This window comes from Lontra canadensis, unplaced genomic scaffold (assembly GCF_010015895.1).
Source record: "Lontra canadensis isolate GAN:19392208 unplaced genomic scaffold, GSC_riverotter_1.0 scaffold32, whole genome shotgun sequence".
Taxonomy (NCBI): domain Eukaryota; kingdom Metazoa; phylum Chordata; class Mammalia; order Carnivora; family Mustelidae; genus Lontra; species Lontra canadensis.
This window is the reverse complement of record NW_022631026.1, coordinates 12650427-12676290: the sequence shown is the minus strand read 5'-3', so window position 1 is coordinate 12676290 and position 25864 is coordinate 12650427. Positions and strand designations below refer to the sequence as shown.

Below are 25864 nucleotides of genomic sequence, written 5' to 3'. Positions count from 1 at the left end.
AAACAAGAAGGAAAGAAAAAAAAAGCCTGAATTTTGTTGTTTTCTTGACAGTTGAAGTACTTTTCTTTTTTTAAAATTATTTAAAAAGACAAAAGTAGTTTTGTAATTCTACAAATCCTATGGCAAAGTCAGTAAAAGTACATTTCTGGACAGGGTAGTTAAGCAGTTTTGACCACATGCAAATCCTTATGGTCTTGTAGATCAGTACTAGGGGAGAAATGTTACAGGAAGGGCTCATGGTGAAGGATGCCATAATAGTTTAATTTCTAGCCCTCTGTTTGCCAGCCTCCACCACCAAGCTGTCCTGCAGACACACCGACTGCTGTTTGGAGTTTAAACTGGCTATTTTGTTTCCATATTAAAGCTGGAGAAAAAGAAGGACATTGAAAACATACATGGGAAAGCAAGAAAATAACAAACAGCCTGGTATTGGCAACACAGTGCAAATTGCAAAAAAAAAAAAAAAAAAGAAAGAAAGAACAAAAGGAAGAAAGAAAGATGAAGTAAAAAATCATAAGGTAGGACCTACTTGTGAAGATCTGGCATGCCATGCTAAGGACATAAGACTAAACATTCTGAGGTACGGAGTGAACCGCTGACTTAACTCTAAGGGGAGCTTGTGTTATATTTTGTGTATGGATTTACTTCATGCTCTCATTCATTCAGATCTGCACTATAATAAGACAGCAAACTGAAAGGAAGGGCAGGTGCTGTCCTCAAAGCTCAGGTTACTGTTGTTAAGGAGGTAGGAGCTTTCAAAGAAAAGGCATGTAAGGTGATTATGTGACATTTGGAATGGGGTTTGAAGGGTAGATAAGATTTGAACAAGTCTTGGGGCGCCTGGGTGGCTCAGTGGGTTAAACCCTCTGCCTTTGGCTCAGGTCATAATCCCAGGGTCCTGGGATCGAACCCCACGTCGGGCTCTCTACTCCGCAGAGAGCCTGCTTCCTCCTCTCTCTCCCTGCCTGCCTCTCTGACGACTTGTGATCTCTATCTGTCAAATAAATAAATAAAATCTTAAAAAAAAAAAAAAAGAGTATGTTCTTGGAAAACCAGTAAGATGAAGAAACAAACACCAGGTTACAAATCAATCTAGAATCACAAAACTATGTCATTTAATAGAAAGCTTGTTCTTGGGATACCTCCCTGGCTCAGTAAGTGGAACTCTTGGTCTCATGAGTTTGAGCCCCACATTGAGGATAGAGTTTAAAAAGAAAGAAAGAAAAAAAGAAAGGAAGGAAGGAAGAAAAAAGATAGCTTGTTCCTAATATTATGTTAGTGCACTGTTAGCTAAGCAAGTCAGTCCTTACAGGCTGATCACAAGCATAGAACAGATTGCATTTGTATGGAATGTAGAATTGTGGCAAGTCTGTGGTAAAAAAAGGAATGGAATTCAAGATACATAGAAGTAGCACTTTGAGAACTCACTGATGTATAATTTAAGCAATTGCCATGTTCTTAATGTTGATGAAGTGCTTATACTGCAAGGCTTTCTACAAATCCAAGCAAACATTTCTTTTGAGGAATTAACAAGCCAAAGTAATAGCAGATACCCAGAATTGAAATCACAATATATCTAAGAGTATTTACAAGACTGATGAACAACTTATTAGGTAAAGTAGTACGCTAGTCACATTTTGCCATATATGCTCCCATGGGTTCTAAAATTAGGATTCCTCAGGCACATTTTTGTGGTTCTTATAAATTTTTACCAGGGCACATAAAACTGACCAACTTTGAAAAGACCATTAAGGGGACTGAGGTTTTTGATGAATGAACAGTAATCACATATTTCTTAATAAATATGTACATAATAATAATAAAAAACATTTCAAAAATCATTTTCTTCTTATGGAATTGACAAAAAATCAGAACTGACTTGAAATAATAAATAAATTATTCTCAAGACAGAGGAAAAAGAAAAATAATGTCAGCACAATTTATTACGTAGGAGTCGAGACTGTATCATTATTTATGCTTACAATAACTGGAATAGTTGAAACACAGTTTTTATCTTTAAGTTTTTTTATCCACAATGTTGGGGAAGGAAATACCACAGCACATATTAAAATGATTTTTCTACTGTTTTAAAGTGAAGATTAATAATTATCTGCATAATTATTTCCACACATTTTTTTCCCCCTAAAATATTCCGATTGTTAAATACCAGTGCCTTCTTTCCCCTAAACAACATTTTATTAGTGAGGTGGAAATCTGATTTTAAATGCTACCGGGGTGATTAAGAGCGTGTTTTTTTTTTTTTTTTAAATTACTCCAGACACGGAGCGGTTGGGTCCAGCGCTCACAAAACTACATTTTTTTTTTTTAACTGGAGAAGACGCTTTAGAACAACTGTGGAGAAGCCGCTTCTGAGGTAAACAGAATTTTAGAATTTTTAAAAATAAAGTTTCTGTTTTCAAACTTAAAAAGAGGGAAAAAGAAAGAGAGAGAGAGAGAGATTCTGACTTTCCCCCTTAATTCTACCAAAGGGAAGAAAATATTTAGAGCTGCTACAGTCCAGGCACCAGCAAGAGGCGCTAAAAATAGACAACGTAACCGCTCTCGGTACGTTGTACTTTGAGGGATTGACCAGGAGCTCCCCCGCTCCAGGCAGGGTGGGGGCGGGGCCTATTCCTGGGGCGTGTCAGGGGCGGGGCAAGGGCGGGACTTTTTCTGAGTCTGGGGTCAAAAGCAGCCTCAAAGGGGTGTGTCAGGGGCGTGACCAGGGCGTCGAGGGCTGGGGTGAGGCGGAGTCGCCTGGAGCCTACTAAAAGACCAGCCGGCAGGGACCTCAGAACATCTCCGTTCGCAGTCATGTCGCTCACGCACTCCAGCGCGCGGGGTGCGGAGTTCAGGGAACCTCTCAGCTTTTTACCGCCTGCCGAGGACCCTGATTCCCAACCTCCCAGTAGTAAGCGGCCACGTCTAACGGAACCTGGCAGTGCCTCTGAGGCGCAGTGGAGGCTCCCTTTGGTGCCTCGCTTGTCTGAGGTGGAAAAAGCCTGGCAGTTGTCGCCCAGACCCGTCAGGGCGCCCTTTGTTTCAACTAACGTGATATTTGATCCCTCCACAGACTCGTCTGCGGGGAAACCTGTCAGTGGGGAGCAGATGTCTAATCCGCGATGCCAAAATGGCAAATCTGAGATGAATGGTTGTTTGCAGTCTCTCCCCTCACAAAGTTTTGATTCTGGTTTGGGGGCTTCTGGAAGGTCTCCTGAAGCAGGACTGTGTGACAAAGAGGTTTTCAGTGCGCACTGCGGCGATGGCGCTGAAGCCGAGGGCGGTTCGCTTCTGCCCAACGCCTCTATACACGATTTACCTGAAGTTAAAGACGCGGACGGAAAACAGTATTTAGTCCAAGGGAGAGGCGATATTCAGGAAGACAATTGTGTAAAACAGACAGAAAACCTATTTGGGGATGTTACCTTTCGCAAGGAAACCAAATCAACATTTCATGATATTAAGAACAGATGTAAAGTTGACGGTGTTATGCCATCAAATAAAAAAGAAAATAACATTTCAGCCTCAACACTAAATATCTCAAAATCTCAAAACCAGCCCAGCACAGAAATTGCCAAACCCAGCTATTTTAGAGATAGCAGCACAATAAGTATCCCTGAGTTTCCAACTGATTTAAATAGCAAAATGTCCTCTGTCTATTTAAAGGAAACAGCAAAGAAAAAGAATGACAAAAACGAGGCATATGTTAGGGATTTCACAAACATTTACTGGTCCAAAAATAGACCTGATGTTAAGAAGCAAAAGTTACAGGATGATAAAAACATTGTGGAAGCCGATGCAGAAAATATTTTTTCTGCATGCTATGAAAGTAACCACCAGTCACTCAGCAACCAAAATATTTGTGTGAGAAAAAAAGACTTGATCAGTTTAAACTACTATAACCACAGTAGTATCATATCTGATGTAACAGACTCTGAAAAGGATTTCACTATAATACTAAGGAATGCAAACTTGGGAGAAGTAGAAACATGCCTGGACATTTACATTTTTACCAGATCAGAAAAATCTCAAAGCCAGGACTGTAACATTAGACACGTTTTGGGAAAAAAGAGGGCAAGTTGTTGGATTATGGATAATTACAAGACTCAAAGTGAAAATGTTAAGACAACTGGAGAAAAAATGAATTTTCTACAATTAATAGAAATAGATAATTTAAGCAAAGAAGATTATCACTATCCTAAAGCCATGAATACACATGAAAAACAACCAAAACCGCTCATGATAGGAACACTTGGTAGCCAAAAGGCTTTAATAATTTTTTTTCGGTTAAATGGTAAGGGAGAAAACAGTCATATGCTAGAGTTAAAATATACTACACAAAAAGACTTTCATTTAAACAATATTTTTAGAAGTTTCATTATGGCAATTTTTTATTTTCATGAAAATATTTCAGGAAATCAAAAAGATGATAATATTTTAATCTGGTGTGAAATTTTCAAGGATAAAAAGGAAACTGATCTTCAAAATCTAATAATTAAGAATATGAATGTCATTAGAAAGAATATGTTATGCATATATTTACAAACTAGTGTTTCAGAACCTTTAAATAACATATTGAAAAACAACGTAACTTCTTTGCTCAGTAACTGTGAATCTTTAATGAGAATTGAAAATGATTCTAAATTAGAGGAGCAATGCATTGTCAAATGGTTAGTGCATTTGTATTTTTCAAAAAACACAGAGGAAAATCATACTGTAAAGCTAGCAAGGATTTCAACTTTTTCAAGACTATTAGAAGATATGAAACCTATGTTAGAAAAAAAGTTATTTAAAACTGATCAAGTTTTTGAGGAGTCTAAGAAAAAAACCATCAATTCCTTTTGTATGACAACTAAAAACAAACATATTCCAATTTTTGAAACATATGAAAAAATTCCTCTTTTAATGGGTTTTGATGACGAGGAGGAAATTTCTTTGACAAAAGAAATTTACAAGAATAAGAGTTTTCCTGAACAATTCATAAATGAGGAAAATTGGGTTCACTGTAGTTCTAATACTGTTACAACACATGTTAAGCCTGGCTCTCCATTTATACAGAAAGGCCATAGACACATTAATGTAAAATTTTATGAAATAAATATGTACAACCCAGATTTAGACACTGAAAGAAAACAGGAGTGTACTAAGATCAGTAGCTTTAATTTTAAGTGCATATTTGAAGATTTCTTCAATATTAGGCAACAGGCCATACCAACAAACCCCAACTTAAAACATAGTGAACAAACCAATCCTTGGACTCTAATTGAAGTGCTAAATGTTATGAGCTTGCTAAGTGAAATCAAAGGAAAAAAACATGACTCAATTTTGAAGGCGGAAGTAGAAGTCATGGCACAAAGTTTACCCAACCATTGTCAAGTTAACAAAGATATTAAGATAGAAAAGGAAGAGAAAAATAATTTCTATTCAGTGGATGGCATGTTTTCTATGCAACCAGTTTCCTTAATGAGTAAAAAAGTAAATCTGGAAGAAGCTAAATATGTTAATCAAAATAATGTGGCTGACAGAAATGAATATGAGAGTGTTTTGCAAGACAGGGAGTTGGCTACTTCAAAGCATTTTCATCCAAAGAATGATTCTACAGAATGTGTTAATCATCAATTTGAAACTGATTTGAGTCTGGGGAACAATGAATGTTTTCAGGACTTAACTGCTGAGTGTTTATCAACAGAAGCTCTGACAATAGTGAATGATTGTGAGATGAAGAGTAAATTTGATTTAGTACTTGAAGAACTTCATATGTTTCATGAAATTAGTAAGGAAAACAAAATTCTAAGTGCTGTGGGAACAAACAATGGGCAAGAAAATTACTTTAGAGAAAATAATGATATTGAAGAGGTAAAAATGGAGACAAAAAAAGATTTGAAAATGGTTACAGTCAACAAAGTATGGGAGTCTTCCTTGCTCTGTGATGCTGTGACATGTCCTAACATGCCTAAAAGACACCAAAGTTCATTTAAATGGAAAACAATACCCGATCGTGGAGAACAGGAAGTTCCAAAGGAATATAGCTGTCCAAGAACCCTGGAAGAGGAATTTTATTCTACTTCCAAGGAAGGTATGAAATTAGTATTAAAACGTTTTTTCTCATGATTGAAAAAAATTGTTGCCTTTTTTCTGTGTAGGCCAAATATATAATTTTTTGAAAAAAAGGAGAGCGAGGTAAAGAGTAAGACAATATTTACAGGTGCACATTATTTTCCTATGAAAGGCTGGCTGGTCAAACACTAAATAATACCCTGAAGTTGAAGGACACAAGTGATGAATTTTTTAAAAGGAGCCTTGTGAGACCTGCTTCTGCTTCATTTATTTAATATTAGAAGCCAATAGGAGGAAACATTTTTGAGAAATTAATTTATTTATAGTATTAACATTTTGTGTAAAAGTTACTTTTTGCTGTAACATATTGATTTTTATTTCCAGACTGTGAAAAACCTTCACCTAAAAGGCCTGCTTTTTTCTCTGATGAACCTGAGGGAAAATTTGATTATTTACTGAAGGGAGGTAAGATTTTTGGTTATTTTCTAGAATACCTTCAGAGATGATTTTTGCATTTTGTATTTTTTAGCATGAGGAGAATATCCTCAGGTTGTGAGAAGATAAATACAAAGATTTATCACTTTTGTAACCATTAAATTTTACTGATGCACATTTCAATAGTTACAAATCAGTTAAAAATTAGAATGCCACTTAGAATATTACTGGGAAATGTGCTCTACAAAACCATATTTCAATATTTGCAGTGATGCATTGCAATAACTAGGTGATGAAGTGTGTGGTTTTTTGTTTGTTTGTTTGTTTGGTTTTTTATTTTTGGCTAATATACACATCTAGTGTATGTAACATTAATTGGAAAAACCAAAAAAGGCATTTATCTAAGTTGGATTTTCATTAATGAGATGTTATTCCCAATTACATATTTTTTGTCTATGTTCCTTATTATGGGGATTTATATATGGATATGTTATTTAGTAATTAAAAAGTTATTATCACTTAGATACGTTAACATGATCTAGGACTATGACATTTAAAATTTGATTAGTACTAAAGAATAAAACTAAAGAGAAGTTAAACAACTAACTTTATCCATTGCCTAAAAGGTCTACAACACCCGAATAAAACATGCTAAGTTTAATATCCAATTTTTTAAATTTTTTTATTTTTAAAATTTCTTTTCAGTGTACCATAATTCATTGTTTATGTACCACACCCAGTGTTCCATGCAATACGTGCCCTCCATAATACCCGCCACCAGCCTCACCCAACCTAATATCCACTTTAACTTGTGATACCAATAGGAGTGAGGTAGGGGTAGGGTTGAAATTAGGAAACTGTTTTCTAAATGACTTTTTCATATGGTCAGAAATTTCTGGTATTACACCACAAGACTAGATCTAGAAAGAGTAATGATATAGGTGAATATATTAACCAAAACATCTTTAGTCATGCATCATTTCTCAAAATATTTTTCCTGACCTTTCATCATCTGTAGGATGTATCCTTGATAACTTTATTCAGTCACTTGAAAACTGTACCTGTTTCTCTCTTCTTAGTTTACAATGAGATAATCTTAAAAATTAATCCCATTCCTTGGAAGGTCAAAAGCCCCTAGGTAGTCTCTTCTCCTTTGAATAAAGGGAATAATTGAGAGAACGATACTCTGAGATTCAAAGCAAAGTGGTAGAATTAGCCTGGAAAAGAAATAGGTTGATTCTTCTAGGACAAACAGGAAGAGATTGGGTTTAGGAAAGTATTTTGAGATAGAAAGGAAGAAGAGTTGGTAGCTCATACTCATATTGTCATCATGGTCATAATTGTAATAATGGAATGGATATATGAGGAAAATTGAAGTATGTACACAAATTGGAAAAGAAAGGTTACATTTGTTGGGAATATCTGAACCCATAATACTCTAGTGTGATTTACAAGAAAAAGAGCCTTGTCATGAAACATGAAAAATCATATGGACAGTCAGAGTTATTTAGTACTATGTTAAGAAGCTCCTCTTGGATTTACATTCAAAGTGCATAAAAATGGAGTGATTTTCCTGAGACTTGTTAAAATCCATAGTGTAAGGAAAAAGGTGGGAAATGGTGCGAAGCAGAGCTAGCAAACAAGGACTAATTCTGCCTAGGTAGAGTGGGTGACTGCTTATGCAGTGAGATCTTAAAGGCATTGGGAAATGGTTGGCTCCACAGTGATGCTGAAGTGTTTTTTATATTTATCGAGTTGTCATCATGATGCCTCCAGTTAAATCTACCCCTAATGTTTCCAGTGCATCCTGACTCACTCTGTTTCTCTCTCCTTTCTCTGTGGTGTAGAAAATGAAAGTAGTTTGAAATTATTTTGAACATGTGAAATATGACAGCCAGTCAGCGCACATGGTGATTTATATATCATTTAGCACCCAAACTTCCCTAACTTGAACATATATACAAATCACCTGGGTATCCTCTTCAATGATTCTGATTCTTTTGTGCAGTAGGCCCTAAGATTCTGTATTCCCAGCAAGCTCCTAGCATATGTAGATGCTGCTAGCCTGTGGACTGTATTTTGACTTGCAACAATTTAGAAAACATTTGAGTTAATATTATCTCTAAAAGATTACTAATACATTTTATGGCTTTTTTTAAAACACTGCTTTTTTAACTTATTTAAGTACAGTTAGTTTACACTGAATTTTAAAATGAATAATTTAATGCTTGAACGTTTAGAATTGTTAAATAGTACAAAGCAATAAATTAATCCGGTGCACAGTAATAATAAAAGGGATCACAACTTACTTATCATATGAAAGGAGGAAATCCAAGGAGACAAAGAAGCATATCCTTATAGCCACAACTTGATGACTCTTTAAGGGCATATGCTTTGCAAAGGGCCTGCTGTTGATACAAAGTGGTTTGGTGATTTCCTACCCATTGCAAAATTACCAGAAGTATCTTTTATATTAGGCTATGAAAGAGGAAAGATATTCTTTGAAAAAGTAATCAAGTAGATTAATTCTGGCTTTGTTCTAAAATCATAATCTCATAATGAAGAAGTTCACTTAGCATAAATTTCTGAAATTATCTAATTTATAAACAAATCCAGTGTATCAGAAATGATCCAACAATATTTTTATTTGGACAATCCCTTTTTCTGTAAAAACTGAAAAAAACTAGTAATACGCTTTTTCTCTTTTTTTCCTCTTATTTTTATAATTAACTTTATACATTTAATGTTGAACAAAGTATCATAAACTGATTTATAACTATTTTTGTGGTAAGTTTTTTTTTCTCCCTGTTTATATATAGTTAAACTTTGTATTTTATTTCATTAATGTTTACATAGATAAACACACAGTTTCTACTTGGTTCAGCTTAGTAGAAATCATGCCGTTTATCTTTTGTTAAAAGTATTATTAGGTTGATTACACCATTTTTAGTAAAATATGCTATTATATTAAGATCATACTACTTGATTGAAGCTGGCTTAAAGTTTGATACATTTTTAGCTTTACATATGTACCTCACTGTTTATTTTTTTAAAAAAGCATTTGGAAAATTAAAGATATTTTTGTGTTTCATTATCAAGAATAGTTGATCCTACCTGTCTGGTCAACCGTTCATTGTCCATGAAATGCTTTGAACTTTGAATATGACCATATGATGTTATATAAAAATTTCAAAATCAGAGCCCTCCATTTATACATAATAGTGAAATGTATTTGTGCAGTATTGCTGGTAATAATCTCTATTAGGAGCCAAATGAAATCATTAATAGTATAACCTACAGTTAAGCTTCTAGTAGAAAAATGACTTGGTTTCTAAAGCCGCAACATCAAGTTAACTGTATAGTTTTGTTGTTGTTAAGTCAAACTGCCAGACTGGAACGTTGATTTTATTTAGTTGCTAGCTTATGTGGGCAAGTTACTTAACTTCTGTTGTGCTGAGGTTTTCACATTTTAAAAATGGAGATAGGATAAGCAAACTGATGCATTTAAAGCACTTAGCTCAGTGACTCAGAAAATATTGCTAGATGTTGATGAGAAGTAGAATTTTTTAAGCTTAGAAACTACAAGTAATTTTTATTCCCTCATGCACTTTTATTGTCTTATATTTTAGGTAGTAATTTTTCACATGGAATTTCAAGAGTACTACCTCTTAAGACCTGCAGTCGACCAATAAGAATTGGTTTGTCAAGAAAAGCCAAGCTTAAACAACTTCATCCTTATCTGAAGTAAATGTTATGAGAACTTAAAAGAAGGCACTGGACTTTAATATTTCAAAACATTTCACATTTATAAATCTTTTGTCTCTTACTTTGGTTAAATGCTTTCTCCTGGTTGAGAGTTTTGAGCTTTATTTATTATGAAGTATGCAGAGGGTTTAGTGTGTGTGTGTTTGTTTTTTTGTGTGAATTATATAATTGCCTTCAAATGTTTTAAAAATTTTCATTATTGTTTTCATATTATTACAATATGTACATTAAAAGCTTCTCATGATCTCATAAAACATGTCAACTTATATTTCATGATATGTATGTGTATAAAGCTTCTATGGAGAAGAGTGATATAGCCTTTGTAGGTTTCTCAAAAGGATCTGTAATTCATAAAAAAGGTAAAAAAAAAAAAAACACACTGTTTCAATCCACTTTCCTTAATTTATCAAGTGAAAAATAGAGGTGCAAAGAGGATGGGCAAGTTTTTAAGAACACAGAATTAGTGTCTGGATTGGGATAGAGGCACTCTCTGAAGAATTCTTTCCTACTTTTCTTTGCATTCATTTTATAATTTTTATTTCATTCCCCAGAGTCTATCTTTGGCCCCAGAGCAGAATTATGATCATGTAGTTAATACCTAATAATTTATTCATTCATAAAACAGAAACATCTTAACACTACCATTGTGTTAAATTCAGAGATAGAATACCGAAGAAGATATGTAAAGAGCCTGCTTTATGGAACTAATTTTCTCTGCTTGAGATTGGTAATGAAATGTAGATTATACATAATTTAAAGGTAGCCATCAGTAGAATAATACTTTTCAAAACACTATAAAGAAGTAAGGATAAAATGGGCTAAGTAACAAAAAGTAAGGGAAGGAGGCATCAAGAAAACATTTAAAAACAGAACGCATACAATACAGAAGGAAGACTCAATGTACCAATTCACAAAACATATGTGACTGGATGGATTAAATTATCCTATTACAAGCTAGGATTCTGAAACACACTAAAAATATCTCAAATTCAGCTATAGTCTTTAATTACCACCCCCCAGCCATGCACTTTCCAACTTCAATATCTTGTTCTGATTTCTTTTTCCCGGGCAGAACTCACCACATTCTTAAACACTATAAACATCTTGTTAGAATGAATGCAAGTTCCTTGAAGGCAAGATTCTTTCCTCTCCACCCACTAGTATAGCCCAAGTGCCTAGAATAGTACCTGACCTTTGTAAGTACCCATAAAATATTGAATGAATGAAATAATTTCTGTACCTGCTCATAATTCCTATGTCTTTTAAAATTCTTCTTCTTCTTCTTTTGTATTTATTTGAGAGAGAGCACAAGCATGGGGAGGGGCAGAGGGAGAAATAGACTCCCTGCTGAGTGGGAAGGAACCCAATGCAGGGATCAATCCCAGGACCCTAAGATCATGACCTGAGCCATCCAGGTGTCCCTTTTTGAATTCTTAATAGCTTATGACCTTGGACAAGTCCTTATTTCTAAAAGCAGGATAACAATAGCTCATGGGATCATTGCGAAGTTTAAATGAGCTAGTATATGTTATGTATTTATAATAGCTCTGATACATAATAACTTCTCAATAATGAACACCAACATGCTGATAGATAGTAACTACTCAATAATTAATAATCATTTAGAATGGTTGACTTTTTCTTGAATTTTTTTGGGGGGGGATCATGATTTAGAGTATTTCCAGGAATATGCCTATTCCTTTTAGTTCCTTTTACTTTTTTTCTAAAAGGGTCCTCACATACCTCTTTTTTCTTTTTATTATTATTATAAGGCCCATTTGGATTTTTTTCTTTTATCTTTATACAAGGCAAACCTCATCACAATCAAGATTTGTCTCAAGGCCCTTGGGTGGCTCAGTGGGTTAAGCCTCTGCCTTGGTTGGGCTCAGAGTCCTGGAATTGAGTCCCGCATCAGGCTCTCTGTTCGGCAGGGAGCCTGTTTCCTCCTCTCTCTCTCTCTCTCTCTCTGTCTGCCTGCCTCTCTGCCTACTTGTGATCTCTCTGTGTCAAATAAATAAATAAAATATTAAAAAAAATAAAAATAAATGATATAGAAACTGATAACAACAGAATAGGTTTTTCAGGGACTAGCAGAGAATTGTAATTCAAGATATGCATGCATGCTATGACAAAATTATAGTCAAGTCTGGAGAACAAAGATAAGAAACACTTATAGAGGAAAGAGAGGAGTTGGAAGGGGCTATTATATAAAAAAAAAAAAGTACGTTGAAATTACTGGGAGTTCAAAGTGGAGTGGCTTTTCATGGGCAAGCTGTGGATGTCTCTTGGCTGGGTTGTTGCCAGGCAAGGAGAAAATCTTTCTTCCTCCTACAGGGCTAGTAAAGTACAGGGTTCTCTTGATTGAGAATGCAAGATATGCTCTTTCTCTTGAGGTCTGCAATTGACAACCAAGGGTATGGCATAAAAGATCTTTCCCTTCTGGCCTCCTGACTCCCAATTTTTTTTTTAAGATTTCTTTATTTATTTTATGGGGGTGCAGGTGGAGAGAATCTCAAGCAGACTCTCTGCTGAGTGTGGAGCCTGCTGCAGGGCTGGATCCTATAACCCAGGAAGTCATACACTTAACTGACTGAGCTACAAGGCACTCCATTGACTCTATTTTAAATGAAGTTTCCTTTATTCAGTTTTACAAAGTGTACAACCACTGCTGGTTCTCTCATATGCCAAACTACATGTAAGTTTAAACTCCTCACCCCTATGTAAAAAACGGGGAAGACTACATCTCTTCAAATGCAAAACTTTCTCTTGCTAGTCTTATTAAACACCCCTTCTCCCAGTACTTCCTATCCAAACACACATATAGGCACACACAAACAGGTATCACCTTACCCTTTCTCCCTACTTCTGTGAGTTCTTGTCTTTGGAATTAGAAAGTTGGAGGATAGGAGGGAAGTAACATTTTAGCTCTTATGTTTTTGTGTTCTGATAGCCAGGTTTGGAGAGGCTGCACCGATGGCTATGGTAGAAGATATTTTAAATTGAAATCCATTCTCCTTCCACCTTTTCCCTTCACCTTTATTCCTAAAGTGTAAAAGTTGAATGCTTGCAGATCAGAAGAAAAATATTCAAAGAATGAAAAACCACTTAAAAAATACTTGCTTTGGGACGCCTGGGTGGCTCAGTTGGTTAAGCAGCTGCCTTCGGCTCAGGTTATGATCCCAGCGTCCTGGGATCGAGTCCCACATCAGGCTCCTTGCTCGTCAGTCTGGAGTATACCTCTGCCTGCCATTCTGTCTGCCTGTGCTCGCTCTCTCTCCCTCTCTCTCTCTGACAAATAAATACATAAAATCTTAAAAAAAATACTTGCTTTTATTTAACCTTAGAATAAATCTCTGTGCTATTTCAGTTTAAAGTAACAAGCTTATGGAGGCATAACTGTGAGCGTGAGAAGAGAAGCGGAGCATTCTATTAAATCAACTTGAAAAAGTTATGTTGATAGTACCTGAAGTATAAAAGTAAACCTTGAGTTAATATCTATTTAACCTTGTTTAGTTAAGCAAAATGTAAAACAAAATATGTAGAGAAGCTGATTTTTAGTTCCATCTACATTGCCACATAAAAGAATATTTATAGAGTCAGCCATCATTTTGGGAATTTTTTTTTTAATAACACAGACATCACACACTTGCACAGGCATGTAATAGTTCATGACAGTGTATACTACTAAAAAAGGTATCTTTGGGGCTGAGAGGACTAGGGTATAAAGATGTCAGAAGGGTTCCAAATCATAGTTTCTTCACTTTGTTGTAAAATATGTCATTGTTTCAGACTATCCTTGCCAGGTATTCCTATTTCATGTGTTTTGTTTTTGGTGACGGTGGTGGTTTTTTTGTTTGTTTTTTAAAGCATAGGCATGTGTTATAACAGCAAATTCGGAAGAAATGGTAAGTAAACTATTCCACCTATCCAGGCTATGGGCAGAAGAATAAACTCATGATCCAAAGTATCTATGATTATAATATTTCTGTAATTTTATAAATTTTTACAGTTTTGGACTATGTGTAATTTTTTTTTTTTTAAATGGAAGTATCTAGATGGGGTGCCAGGATGACTCAGAGTGAGTGACTCTTGGGGTTTGTCTCAGGTCACCATCTCAGGGTCATGGGGTTGAGCCCTGAGTTGGGCTCTGTGCTCAGCCCAGAGTCTGCTTGAGAGCCTCTCCCTACGCCCCTCCCACTGCTCATGTTCTCTGTCTCTCTTAAACAAACGGACAAACAAAATCAGTTTGTTTTTTTTTAAAGGGACATATTGGGACTTCTTCCCTGAACTTGACTCGTAACTGTCTATTCAGCCTCTCTACTGTGATGTCTAATAAGTTTCTCAAACTTAAGATGCCCCAAACTGAGCTTCTGCTATTTCCCCTCCAGGGCTATTTCTTCCTCCAGGGCTTTTCATTTCAGTGAATGGTCACTCCATTCATTCAGTTACTCGGCTTAGAAGTCTTGGAGTAATCCTTGCCACTTCTTTTTTTCTCATAACCTGTTGCTGACCCATGAACCAAGTCTATTGGCGTTAGCTTCTCTTGCGGGATGATTGCAGTAGAGTCCTAATAGGTCTCCCTGCTTTAGTACCTGCTGCCCTTCACTCTTCTGAACACATTAGCCAGAATGATTCTTTAAAATATGTCATAACATATCACAAGTCTGTTCGAAACCTTCTACGGGCTTTCCATCTTACTCAGAGGAAAAAAAAATCTTACTTTTATATGTAATCATCTGACAGTGATCTCTCTTACTTCCCTAAAGCCGTCTCTGCTATTTTCCCTTTGTTCATTCTACTGAAACCACGCTGACTTTGCTGCTTCTTGGATACATTAGGAATATTCCTGCCTCAGGGACTTTTTACTTGCTTTTTCTGAAATGTTCGTACGTTATCTGTATAGCTTGCTCTGTATTCCCTTCCTTGAACTTCACTTAAATGTCACCTTGTTAGTGTGCTTTTTCTTCCTGCTAACATTCATATGCCCCTTCCCTGCTTGTATCTTTTCCTCCTTAATACTTTGCTATCAACATACTCTGTCTTTTACGTATTTATTTTATTTATTGTCTGCCTTTCCCACTGGATTTTAAACTCTTTGAGGGCAAACGCATTTCCTATTTTATTACCGTATCCCTAGTGCCTAGGTGCTTGACATAATAAATGTTAGTTGAAAACAAGAGTGAACAATGCCAACAAGAGTAAGTATGTCTTAAATGCATTAAACTTTTCTTCTTGAGGCATATAACTGTTTGTCCTCCTAGAATACCAAAGGTCTCTTTGGTATTCTTTGTTGCAATGTCTGCTGGATCCAAATATGTGAATACAAAGCTTGGATCTAGAACAGTAACTATGTATCTTTATTCAGAAATTAGACATTAACTTGTCAGAATTTTAAATGTTTTTCTCTTTAAATTTTAATGAAGAGAAAAATCAGTTAAAACTAAACATGGATGTATAATCTTGAAAACTAAATTATAAAAATACTTCTCAAAATTCAATTTTATCTCTGATCCCACTTAAGATCTTTATAAATAAAGTCAGTATAACAAATCAAAATTTCCTATTTACTTATTTCTTTTGTGTTAGTAGAAAAGAAGTATTATTTTTATTTATTTTTGCCCTTTTACTTTTATATTTGCCCTTTAAACAATCTTTTAAGCTTTATTTTTTAAAACATTATTTATTTTTGAAAAGTTAATATCTAGACATGGTACTAAATGCAAAGAATGAAAAAAAAAAAAAAGAAACAATGAATACAAGTACTCCCACCCCTTTTTGACACTTAGCTATCCAGTCTTCCTCAACAGAGGAAATAATGGTTAACAATTCCTTTCCCGTATATATTTCCATGAAAGAATAATATGTTATTATTAATAAGCATATAGAGTATTTTTAGTTGCTTTTTGTTTTATACCCATATTTTTTACAGCATACTTAATAAATTCAGTAATTTATAAATTCAGCATGTTAAAAATGTAAGATTTAGGGGCACCTGGGTGGCTCAGTTGGTTAGGTCTCTGCCTTTGGCTCAGGTCATGATCCCAGGGTCTTGGGATCGAGCCCCATATTGGGCTCCCTGCTTCTCCCTATCCCACTCCCCCTACTTTTGTTCTCTTTCTCACTCCGTCTCTCTGTCAAAAAAATAAATAAAATCTTAAAATAAAGTAAAATAAAATAGTTTAAAAAAATCTTTGTGATTGATTCTGCTGCCCATTTGTCATTCCAATTTCTCCTTTATATCACTGCTTTACATCCAGTAGCTTAATTTCTACTCATTTCTTTTGTGTGCTTCTAATTGTATGTTTATACACAAGTCCCTTTCTTATCTCCTCAGAGTCTTTATCTTTCTTTACCCTACCCCTGCTTCCTTTGACCAGAAAGAACACTCTTTTCTCTTCTTTTTTAAAGATTTTATCTATTTATTTGAGAGAGAGAGCAAGAGAGCGTTAACAGGGGGACAGGCAGAGGGACAAGTAGACTCCCTGCTGAGTGGGGAACCTGATGGGGGGCTCAAACACAGGACCCCAAGATAATGACATGAGTTGAAGTTAGATGCTTAACTGACTGAGCCACCCAGGCCCCCCAAGAAAGGACACACTTAAGAGTCACTGAGGATTTTGACAATTTTTCAGTTTGCATTTTTTTTAAGTTTTTTTTTGTTGTTGTTTTTTTGTTTTGTTTTGTTTTTGATTGTTAGCAGCCTTCCATCCTTGAAACCTTCACTCTGGAATGATACACCACTTCTTATTTCTCTGACCATACTAGTTCTTTTATTTTCTGATTCCGAGATAGAAGCAAACTGCACAGTTTAGTCTATGGCCTTTTGCTCCTTTCTTCTGCTTTATATTCCTTAGAAACCTCTTCAATTTTCGTAGCATCATCTAGCATATCAAATCTATGGTTTTGGTACCAACTAATGTCTTTCTTAAATTCAAATTTCAATTGTATAACAATAATTTAAAAAAAAAACCTCAATATTCACTGAGTGCATAGTATAAGTCAGGAAATAGTCTTTTTTTTTTTTTTAAGATTTATTTATTTATTTGAGAGAGAGAGAGAGATGGCACATGCAGGGCGGTAAGAGTAGAGGGAGAAATCTCAAGCAGACTCCTCTCTGAGTGTGGAGCATTCCACTCTGCTCCATGACCCTGAGATCATGACCTGGGCCAAAACTAAGAGTCTGTCCTTAACCAACTGCACTAGTCAGGTGCCTCAAGTCAGGAGATAGTCTATGCTCTTTATCTATTTGAAATCATTCAATCCTTAAATAACCTCATAGTAAAATACTATTTCATCATTCTTTTACACTGTGAATTTAAATAACTTGTCTACGGTCGTAAAATATTAACTGACAGAATCAGAATTCAAACCCAGGCAGTCTGCCTCAAGACCAAAGGTCTTAACTGTTGCAGTATACTGCTCTTATTTCCATATTGCTATGTGTCAATAACTTTAACTCACTATATCTAAAGTCTTATGAGTCTTCATTCATTCACTCTCCTACCTGACATTTATTCCCTGTGATCAAATCCTTTTTTTTTTTTTTTTTTTTTGAGAGAGAGAAAGAGAGTGCATGTGAATGCACATTTGAGCAGAGTGTGGGCAGGGCGGGGTGGGGGAGAAAGAAAAAGGATAGAGGGAGAGGGAGAGGGGGAGAGAGAATCTTAAGCAGACTCCCTGTTGGTGCAGAGCCCAACAGGTACCTAGATTTCATGACCCTGAGATCATGACCTGAGCTGAAATCAAGAGTCAAGACACCTAACTGACTGAGCCACTCAACCCCACTTTCCCATTATCAAACCTGTTGCTTCCTTCTCCTTAGGAGTTTTCCGACCTATTCATACTTTTCCATTCATTTGAGCCTCCATAATGTGATCTTTTCAGATGATCACCCCACAATTTCCCTATAACTTAACTATTCTATTAATGCTTCACTTTCTACCAACTAATATTTTCTATTCTGTTCATAGTCTTTCCTCTTCTAAGGTGCTCTCCTTTTATACCTATTTAAGTCTTACCTATCCTTAAACTACAGCCTCTATAATGTTTCCACCAACAACTGGAACATCTTATCTCTTATGAATAACAATAGGGCATTCTTTTAAAATTCACTTAAAAAAATTTATTATACCTGTCCATATTATTTATCCCTTTACTTTTCTAAGCTTCTGCATAAACATCATCTTAGAAACTTCTTTATAGTCATCTCTAAAGCATTTGATCAGTGTTTTGTATTAAATGTGGTTTATTGCTTATATGTCAAATATTAATACAGCATTTTTTCATGATTTCTTATGTTTGGTTTTATGTTTTTATTGGTTAATCTACTAATTTTATAGCTTTTTTTCTTTGTTTGCTTGCAGAAGAAAATATAATAAATCCAGTGGGGCTTTTTGACATATTTTCATCTTTCGCTCTTTCTTATTTATCCTTCCCCTCAATATTGAGACCAGCTTCAAAGTAGAACCTAACTCTTCCTCACAATGCTTTTATAAATACCTTTTAATATGACTAACACTTACTTAAATTGATTTACACACTCATTTTTTTCTTGATAATTCTGAATTTCAATAAAACTTTATAAAATTGTTTATGTGTGCTTTCAGCTATAGGCTAAAATGAATGTTGTACAAATTTATTTTTTCCTTGTCTTTGAAAGTTTGCTTCACAAAATAGTACCTCACAAATCTACTGCTATTCTAAATACTATACTTGGAATGATTATCTTCATCATTATTATCATCATAATTGTTAGCCATTAAGGGTCTTTATGAGTAGGATAACCTGGGACGTATGGGCTTAGTGTCAATAATCAAAATTTGGAGGTTGCTTATTTGCAATGGAGCAAACAAATAATTCTTTTATAGCCTGCTGGATGGGTCAGAATCTTAAAGCTGGTGCTTCATTTTCTAATTACTTTAGTAGCATGTTGTTGAAATATTTTATGTATGTTCACAAAATTTCTCTGCACATCTCAAGTCTCCTTTTTGGATATGACAAAATATGAACTTATTGACAGAAAGTTTTAATTTGCATGTGGCAGAGTAATATATAAATTAACTCAATGTGTAATTTTGAGGTACATACTGAAGAAATTTCTTAAGAGTATATGGATTTTGATTAGAATGCTGCAGAGTTGGAGTTGGATCTAGGAAAATTTTCATAGGTGCTCTATACAAAGAGAGCAGTTTGGAAGTGGTTACAAAGAAATAAGATGTAACAGCACAAACGACTCAACAGCACCAATGATTCATCAATGCTGAAAATACATTTATCTAAAGAGATATTAATGCTCTCATGCTAGATTAAAACTCCTGTTAAGAAATGAGAAAGCAGGGGTGCCTGGGTGGCTCAGTGGGTTAAAGTCTCTGCCTTTGGCTCCGGTCATGGTCCTGGGGTCCTGGAATCGAACCCCACATTGGGTTCTCTGCTCAGCAGGGAGTCTGCTTCCCTCCCCCACCCCCACTGCCTGCCTCTCTGCCTACTTGTAATCTCTGTCAAATAAACAAATAAAATCTTAAAAAAAAAAAAGAAATGAGAAAGCATAGTTTTATAAATCATTAAGATTTTTATAATACTAACTTGAAGAACTTAATTCTTAGAGAAGTTTTACATTTACAGAAAAATGGAATAGAATGTACAGAGTTCCCCTATACTGCTCCCTTCATCTCCTCAATTTCCTCTATTATTAACATTTTGCATTGGTGTTGTACATATGTTACAATTGTTGAACCAATATTGATACATTATCATTTTTATTTATTTTTAAATGAATTTTTTTATTTATTTGAAAGAGAGAGAGAGCATGAGCAATGAAAGGGGCAAAGGGAGAAGCAGACTCCCCACTGAGCAGTGAGCCCAACATGGGACTTAATCTCAGGACCCTGAGATCATGACCTGACCTGAAGATGGACACTTAACCAACTGAGCCACCTAGGCAACCCTTGATACATTATTATTTCCTAAAGTTCAGTTTACATGAAAGTTCACTCTTTGTGTTGTACAGTTTTGAGTTTTGTCAGATGCATGATGCCACATATCCACCTTTACAATATCATATGGAATCGTTTCACTGCCCTAAAAATTCTCTCTGCTCCACCCGTTCATCTCTCTTTACCCCTCTTCCCCAAATTCAGGGAACCACTCATATTTTTACTATATTTAGTTTTGCCTTTTCCAAAATACCATATAGCTGGAATTATTTATTATGTAGACTGGTTTCTTTCACATGGCAATATGCATTTAAGATTCCTATGATCTTAACTTTTCTAGCAAAAGGTATATTTCTAGTAAAAGACTTAAAGTCCCAAATGTTTTAGGCCTTCCCTTCTACCATTCCATTTTCTTTCAGGGAAAAAGGCAGAAATTATAAATCAGGTAAAATTGTGGCTCCGTCCACCTATCAACTTCTGAAAGTTTTTCTCATAGATTTTCCTTATGGGAAGTCTTCAAAGGAGCTACACTGTCAACATTAACAAAAGCTTCTCTTTGAACAGAGACATTTCAAAGCATTTTAGACCATGATACAATGGTTCCAAAGAAGGTTTTATCTTTTATTTTGTTAGCAAGAGCTGCACTTAGGAGCCAAAATGCACCAGAGACTAAATGGTCAACATTAAGATGGTGTTGTAAAAGTCTATGCTAGGCTTGGAAAATTTCTAGAAGTGGAAATCAAAAGCACTAGCCAATATAAGGGAATATTTTAATGTGTTACTCTTGTGATGTCTTGTATAATGAAGGCCCTGTGATGTGCTGCATGGACATCAGAATACTATTAGTAGTTCCCATTCTGTGACTACTTGAATGTTAATAATCATCAAGTATGTATTTAGACTCAGTAATTTTCTAGCACTTTATCAAGTGCTATATGGAATATGCATATATAAATCATGGTTCCTGATTTAGAGAGTATACAAATTTAGTTGGCAAAATCTAAGAGGCAAAACCCACTAAAGAACTAAAAGAATAGTTAGGAGACTTGAGATTTTGTTCTGACTCTCAGCATGATCTTGAATATGTCATGTAGCCACATTTGGCTTTCAGATGTTTCCTCATTTGGCTTATTGTAATCACTAAAATAACTTCTTATATTCTGTTGTTTTGCAAATGAAACACACTGTGGTTTGTTCATTAAAAATAAAAGGAGAACTATAAAGAAGGAAAGGCATTAAGTGTAAAAAACAAAGAATGTGAAATATTTTTAGATATTTTAGCATTTTTATTTGGTATTAAAGGATGATTAAAAAAAACAAAGATTAGAGTAGTTGTTATTTTTTTAAAAGATTTTATTTATTTATTTGAGAGAGAGAGCACGAGTGGGAGGAGGGGCAAAGGAAGAGGGAGAAACAGACTCCCTGCTGAGCACAGCGCCCAAGGGTGGACCCTATCCCAGGACCCTGGGATCACAACCTGAGCCCAAGTCAGATGCTTAACTGACTGAGCCACCCACATGCCCCGTTATCTTTCATACATCTCAAATATGAAGAATATTATCTGTTTCCTAATGCATTCATTTATTCATTTATTTATGCCCTCAATTTACACTTATTGAGAGCATATTATGAGTCTGGAACTGAACAAATGATCTTATTTCTGTGAATTCTCTCGGTTATAAACCTCAGAGCATGTTACTCATCATTCTTCCTATGGAGCAGGCATTTTTTAAAAAAAGAGAATCTACCCAGAATGTCTTGGGCCTAATTTATAAGGAACTCTCCCTTAAATTAATTCTTATTCTAGATCAAAAACAAAGGATGGACCATAAAAATGGTTGCTTGGATTTTCTGAAGACTGTCATGAAGACAGTCCTATGGATGTGACATATTTTCCATAACTAGATTTGAAAAAGTTTCAATAATTCTAGGGTTTATGATTATGAGGACTTGGAGAGTGGAGTAGGGGTTATTTCATTGCTTTTCATGGGACTAATGTTAGAGATACTATATATGAAATGTCTACCACAGCTCCCGTTACATAACAAGCATAGAATTACTAGTAACTATTAATATTTCAGAAGGGGTTTCTCATCCCTTATAGCTGTAAGTAAAAAGATTACCAGTAGGGTCTCATGCCTTAAGAGATCTCACCTATGAGGTATGGGCTGAGGAATACTTATCTTTATGCATTGAAGTCTACCATATGTTTTGAATATTTACTTTTCAAGTTACCTTCTTTATAACGAACAAGTTAAACACTATACATGTTTGGGTCAATTTATTTTCACGTGTGTAATATACTCTGCCAGGTCCCATGGAAGTCCTTTTAATATAAACAAATTATTAAAAAGGAGGATATAGTGGTTTTTTATTGCAGTAAAACATACTCAATACAAACTTACCATTTTAATGATTTTTAGGTATACAGTTCAGTGGCATTAAGTACATTCACATTGTTGTATATAGTACTTTCAAACTTCACTGTATTTAAAAAATATATTTGCTCAGATTTCCTTTTTTATCATACGAACATCATAAATTCATAACAACAGAAGGAAGAAAACTCACTTTTGCAATTCTTTCTAGTTTTTAACTCAAACTGATTTTATGTTAGCTATGGTTAACACATTCTTATGTGTCTTTGAAAACTGCTTGGGTATTTGTTAGAACCTGGATGTGAAGTTCCTTTGCTTAACATCTTTTTCTTACAAAGATATACAACAGGAGGAAAGTTTTAAATTGGGATAGAATTATAAAAGTAGCTGAGATTACATTTGAAATGCAATAAAATTACAAAATGTTTTGTAAGGCATAGAAAATAGTGTATATTGGTAAATTTGAAAGAAAGTATGAAATATTGTTAGATTAAGATAGATAAGACATTATCCAATTGAATAAGCATTCTTTGAAGATTTGATATATAAAGCACTTGGTAAATACTGTGAGAGTTACAAAATATGGAGTTTTAATCTAATTGAAGGGAAAACATATTGGCATATAATATAGAACAGAAAAATCTGAGTGTTCTAAAGGTGCAGAAATTTGAAAGATTGATACTGGCTGGAGGAGGAGATTTATGTGAAACACACAGAACTTAAACCAAATCTTAAGTTTTTTTAAGATTTTATGTATTTATTTGACAGAGAGAGTGAACACAAGGGAGACAGCAGAGGGAGAGAGAGAAAAACAGGCTCCCCGCTAAGCAGGGAGCCCACCTAGAGGCTCAATCCCAGGACTCTGAGATCATGACCTGAGCTGAAGGCAGAAGTTTAACTGACTGAGCCACCCAAGTGTCCCATGATTTTTAATAATTATAAATTAAGATAGGGGAGGGGAAGAGTGAAGATGAGTAATTTTGTTTAGCTGAGGATTTATGAACTTGCTAATTATATATTTTATTTTATTTTAATATTTTATAAAATTACGGAGGATTATAGATTAAAAAGAAAACATATTGAAGGACTTAATTCCCTTATAATAAAAAATTCTTATTTTATATTTTGAAGTCTTTTTTAATTTTGAGAATTTGATTTGTGTTCAATAAATGAGAAGATTTAAAGAGGTTTTCTGAGATAAGAAGCAGTATACTGAAATTCCAGAATTTAGAACAAATTAAATTTTAGTCTTTCACAGTGTAGCCCCCACCTAAAGAATAAGGAATGCTTGCATTTTCAAGTGATTCATATGCCTTTGAAGAAATTCTCTAAAGCTTCTACCCTGAGAGTAATTCAAAGTTAAGGCAGGATACTCAAGTTTCCTTCTTTCTCTTTCTTCCTCCCTCCCTTCTTCCTTCTTTCCTCTTTTCCTTCCTCTCTTCCTTTTTTTTTCTTTTTATTTCTTCTCTTCTTTCTATCCTGATTCAGTTTCTCAAAGGTTTTATCTTTATGTTTATGTCATATTCTCCCTCTCCCGAATTATATTTGTTTTCTAACATACCCATGGTTAGATCTGCTTCCATATTTACTTTTACAGTTCTCCTGAAGGAAACTATTTGTCAGTGGAGTCAAAGCTTTTAGGACTGAAAGGAACTTCATGATCAATATTTCCAAAATAATATAAGACTTATTACCCTCAACTGTTACACACTTTACTGGACCATCTTCCTTGCTAAACTAGGAGATCATTGATGGTAAAGATTTAATTTTTGTCTCTAGTTACCTTCTTTATAAGTACATGATAATTGAGGAATGCAAGATGAATGTTTATTTCAGACATCTCTTTTTAGGATATCTTTTTCTATTTTGCTGTTCTTTTATAAAAACTTGGAAAATTTAACTTTATCTCTTAAACTACTAGTTTCTTTATCATGTTTGCAAAATTGTAGCTAGTTCATCATTATCATCTTTGTGTATATTTCTATAGTTTTTATGAAATTTACAGCGCTTTCTATAGTTCATTATCCAACCCCCTTTTCATAAATGAAATTAATATCTAGATTAAGCAACCTTTCAAGAAAGCAGATTATAAGACTTTAGATCCTAACATAGTACCTGGCACATGGAAATAATGGTTGAACTGGAATTAGGGCTAATACTCTTCCCATTAAATTCACAAAGGAACCTACTCTCCTATTGTTTTTCTTCATTCCTTCCCTATTTTCCCATTTCCTTTTTTACTGAGTGCTACTATATCTAAGACATAAGTTTGACTGCTGGATATATAATGAGTATAAAACATGTTTGCTTTCATGAGGTTGACTACCCGTTTGGGTAGAAACAGTAGTCACACATTACAAAGTTAAATAAAATAAAAAGCTAGTGTTCTTTTTTCTTAAATCTTATAGATAAGAAGTAGAAAGGGAGAACTCCAAAGAAGTTTCATCTATCTGTAGTGCATAGTATGTTAATTAATCTTTTAAGTGTTAAATCGTATTTTCATGTTTACAATTATATTCATGAAACTATATTTTAAATTTTCATAATTTAAAGCCTTGGCTTAGATGAAAAGCATATTAAGGAAAAAGTTTAATTTCCTTAATTAAAATATTATTTTTTATATTAAGCATTAATGGGATGGCATAGAATGGCATTAATTGATGGTATGGTTTATGGGTTCTTGATGAGCAAACTCGAAAAATTTGGTCTGTATTACCCACTAGTTAAATGTTAGCACCTTGCCAGTTCTGTGTTTTAAAAATATGACTGGGACACCTGGGTGGCTCAGTTGGTTAAGTGCCTGACTCTTGATTTTGGCTCAGGTCATGATCTCAAGGTGGTGAGATCGGGCCTCATGTAGGGCTCTGTGCTCAGTGCAGAGTCTGGTTGGGATTGTCTCTCTCCTTCTCTCTCTGCACCTCCCATTGCTTATGCTCTATAAACAAACAAATAAATAAACAAAATATTTTAAAAAATTATTGCAGAAAATGAGACATTAATAAATATATTGATATATATTTTCAATTCAGGCATATAAAATTATTTAATGAAGTATTATATAAAATAATCCATTTATGTTCATGTCCATATTTTCTTATTTTAATATTGCTTTAAATATATATATGCATATATTTTAACCCTAGTTTTGTTTATGCTGATGTGTAGCTTGCCAGTTAGGAAAGTTCTATTGCATAGAACATAAAACTAAAAAATTAAAATACAACCTTCTCAAATTGTCAAGCTGTCACTGGACAAGATTAGAATAATAAGGTCATATTTTGACAAAATTCACAAATA

At 34.6% G+C, this 25864-nt stretch overlaps 1 protein-coding gene across 1 annotated transcript; it reads left to right on the top strand.

The window, feature by feature from the left end:
* Nucleotides 1–2814: 2814 nt before the first annotated feature.
* Nucleotides 2815–10276, top strand: RAD51AP2 (RAD51 associated protein 2). The gene is made up of 3 exons (XM_032867027.1): nucleotides 2815–6076; nucleotides 6442–6522; nucleotides 10122–10276. Exons 1-3 carry the CDS (start codon nucleotides 2815–2817, stop codon nucleotides 10238–10240), a joined length of 3462 nt encoding a protein of 1153 aa, XP_032722918.1. The 3' UTR covers nucleotides 10241–10276.
* The last annotated feature ends 15588 nt before the right edge of the window (nucleotides 10277–25864 follow it).

Excerpts from the sequence above, each read along its gene's own strand:
- RAD51AP2 (XM_032867027.1), top strand. The coding sequence starts at position 2,815 with ATGTCGCTCACGCACTCCAGCGCGCGGGGTGCGGAGTTCAGGGAACCT. Across the intron at positions 6,077-6,441 it reads TTATTCTACTTCCAAGGAAG|ACTGTGAAAAACCTTCACCT; the intron begins GTATGAAATTAG and ends TTTTATTTCCAG. Across the intron at positions 6,523-10,121 it reads TGATTATTTACTGAAGGGAG|GTAGTAATTTTTCACATGGA; the intron begins GTAAGATTTTTG and ends CTTATATTTTAG.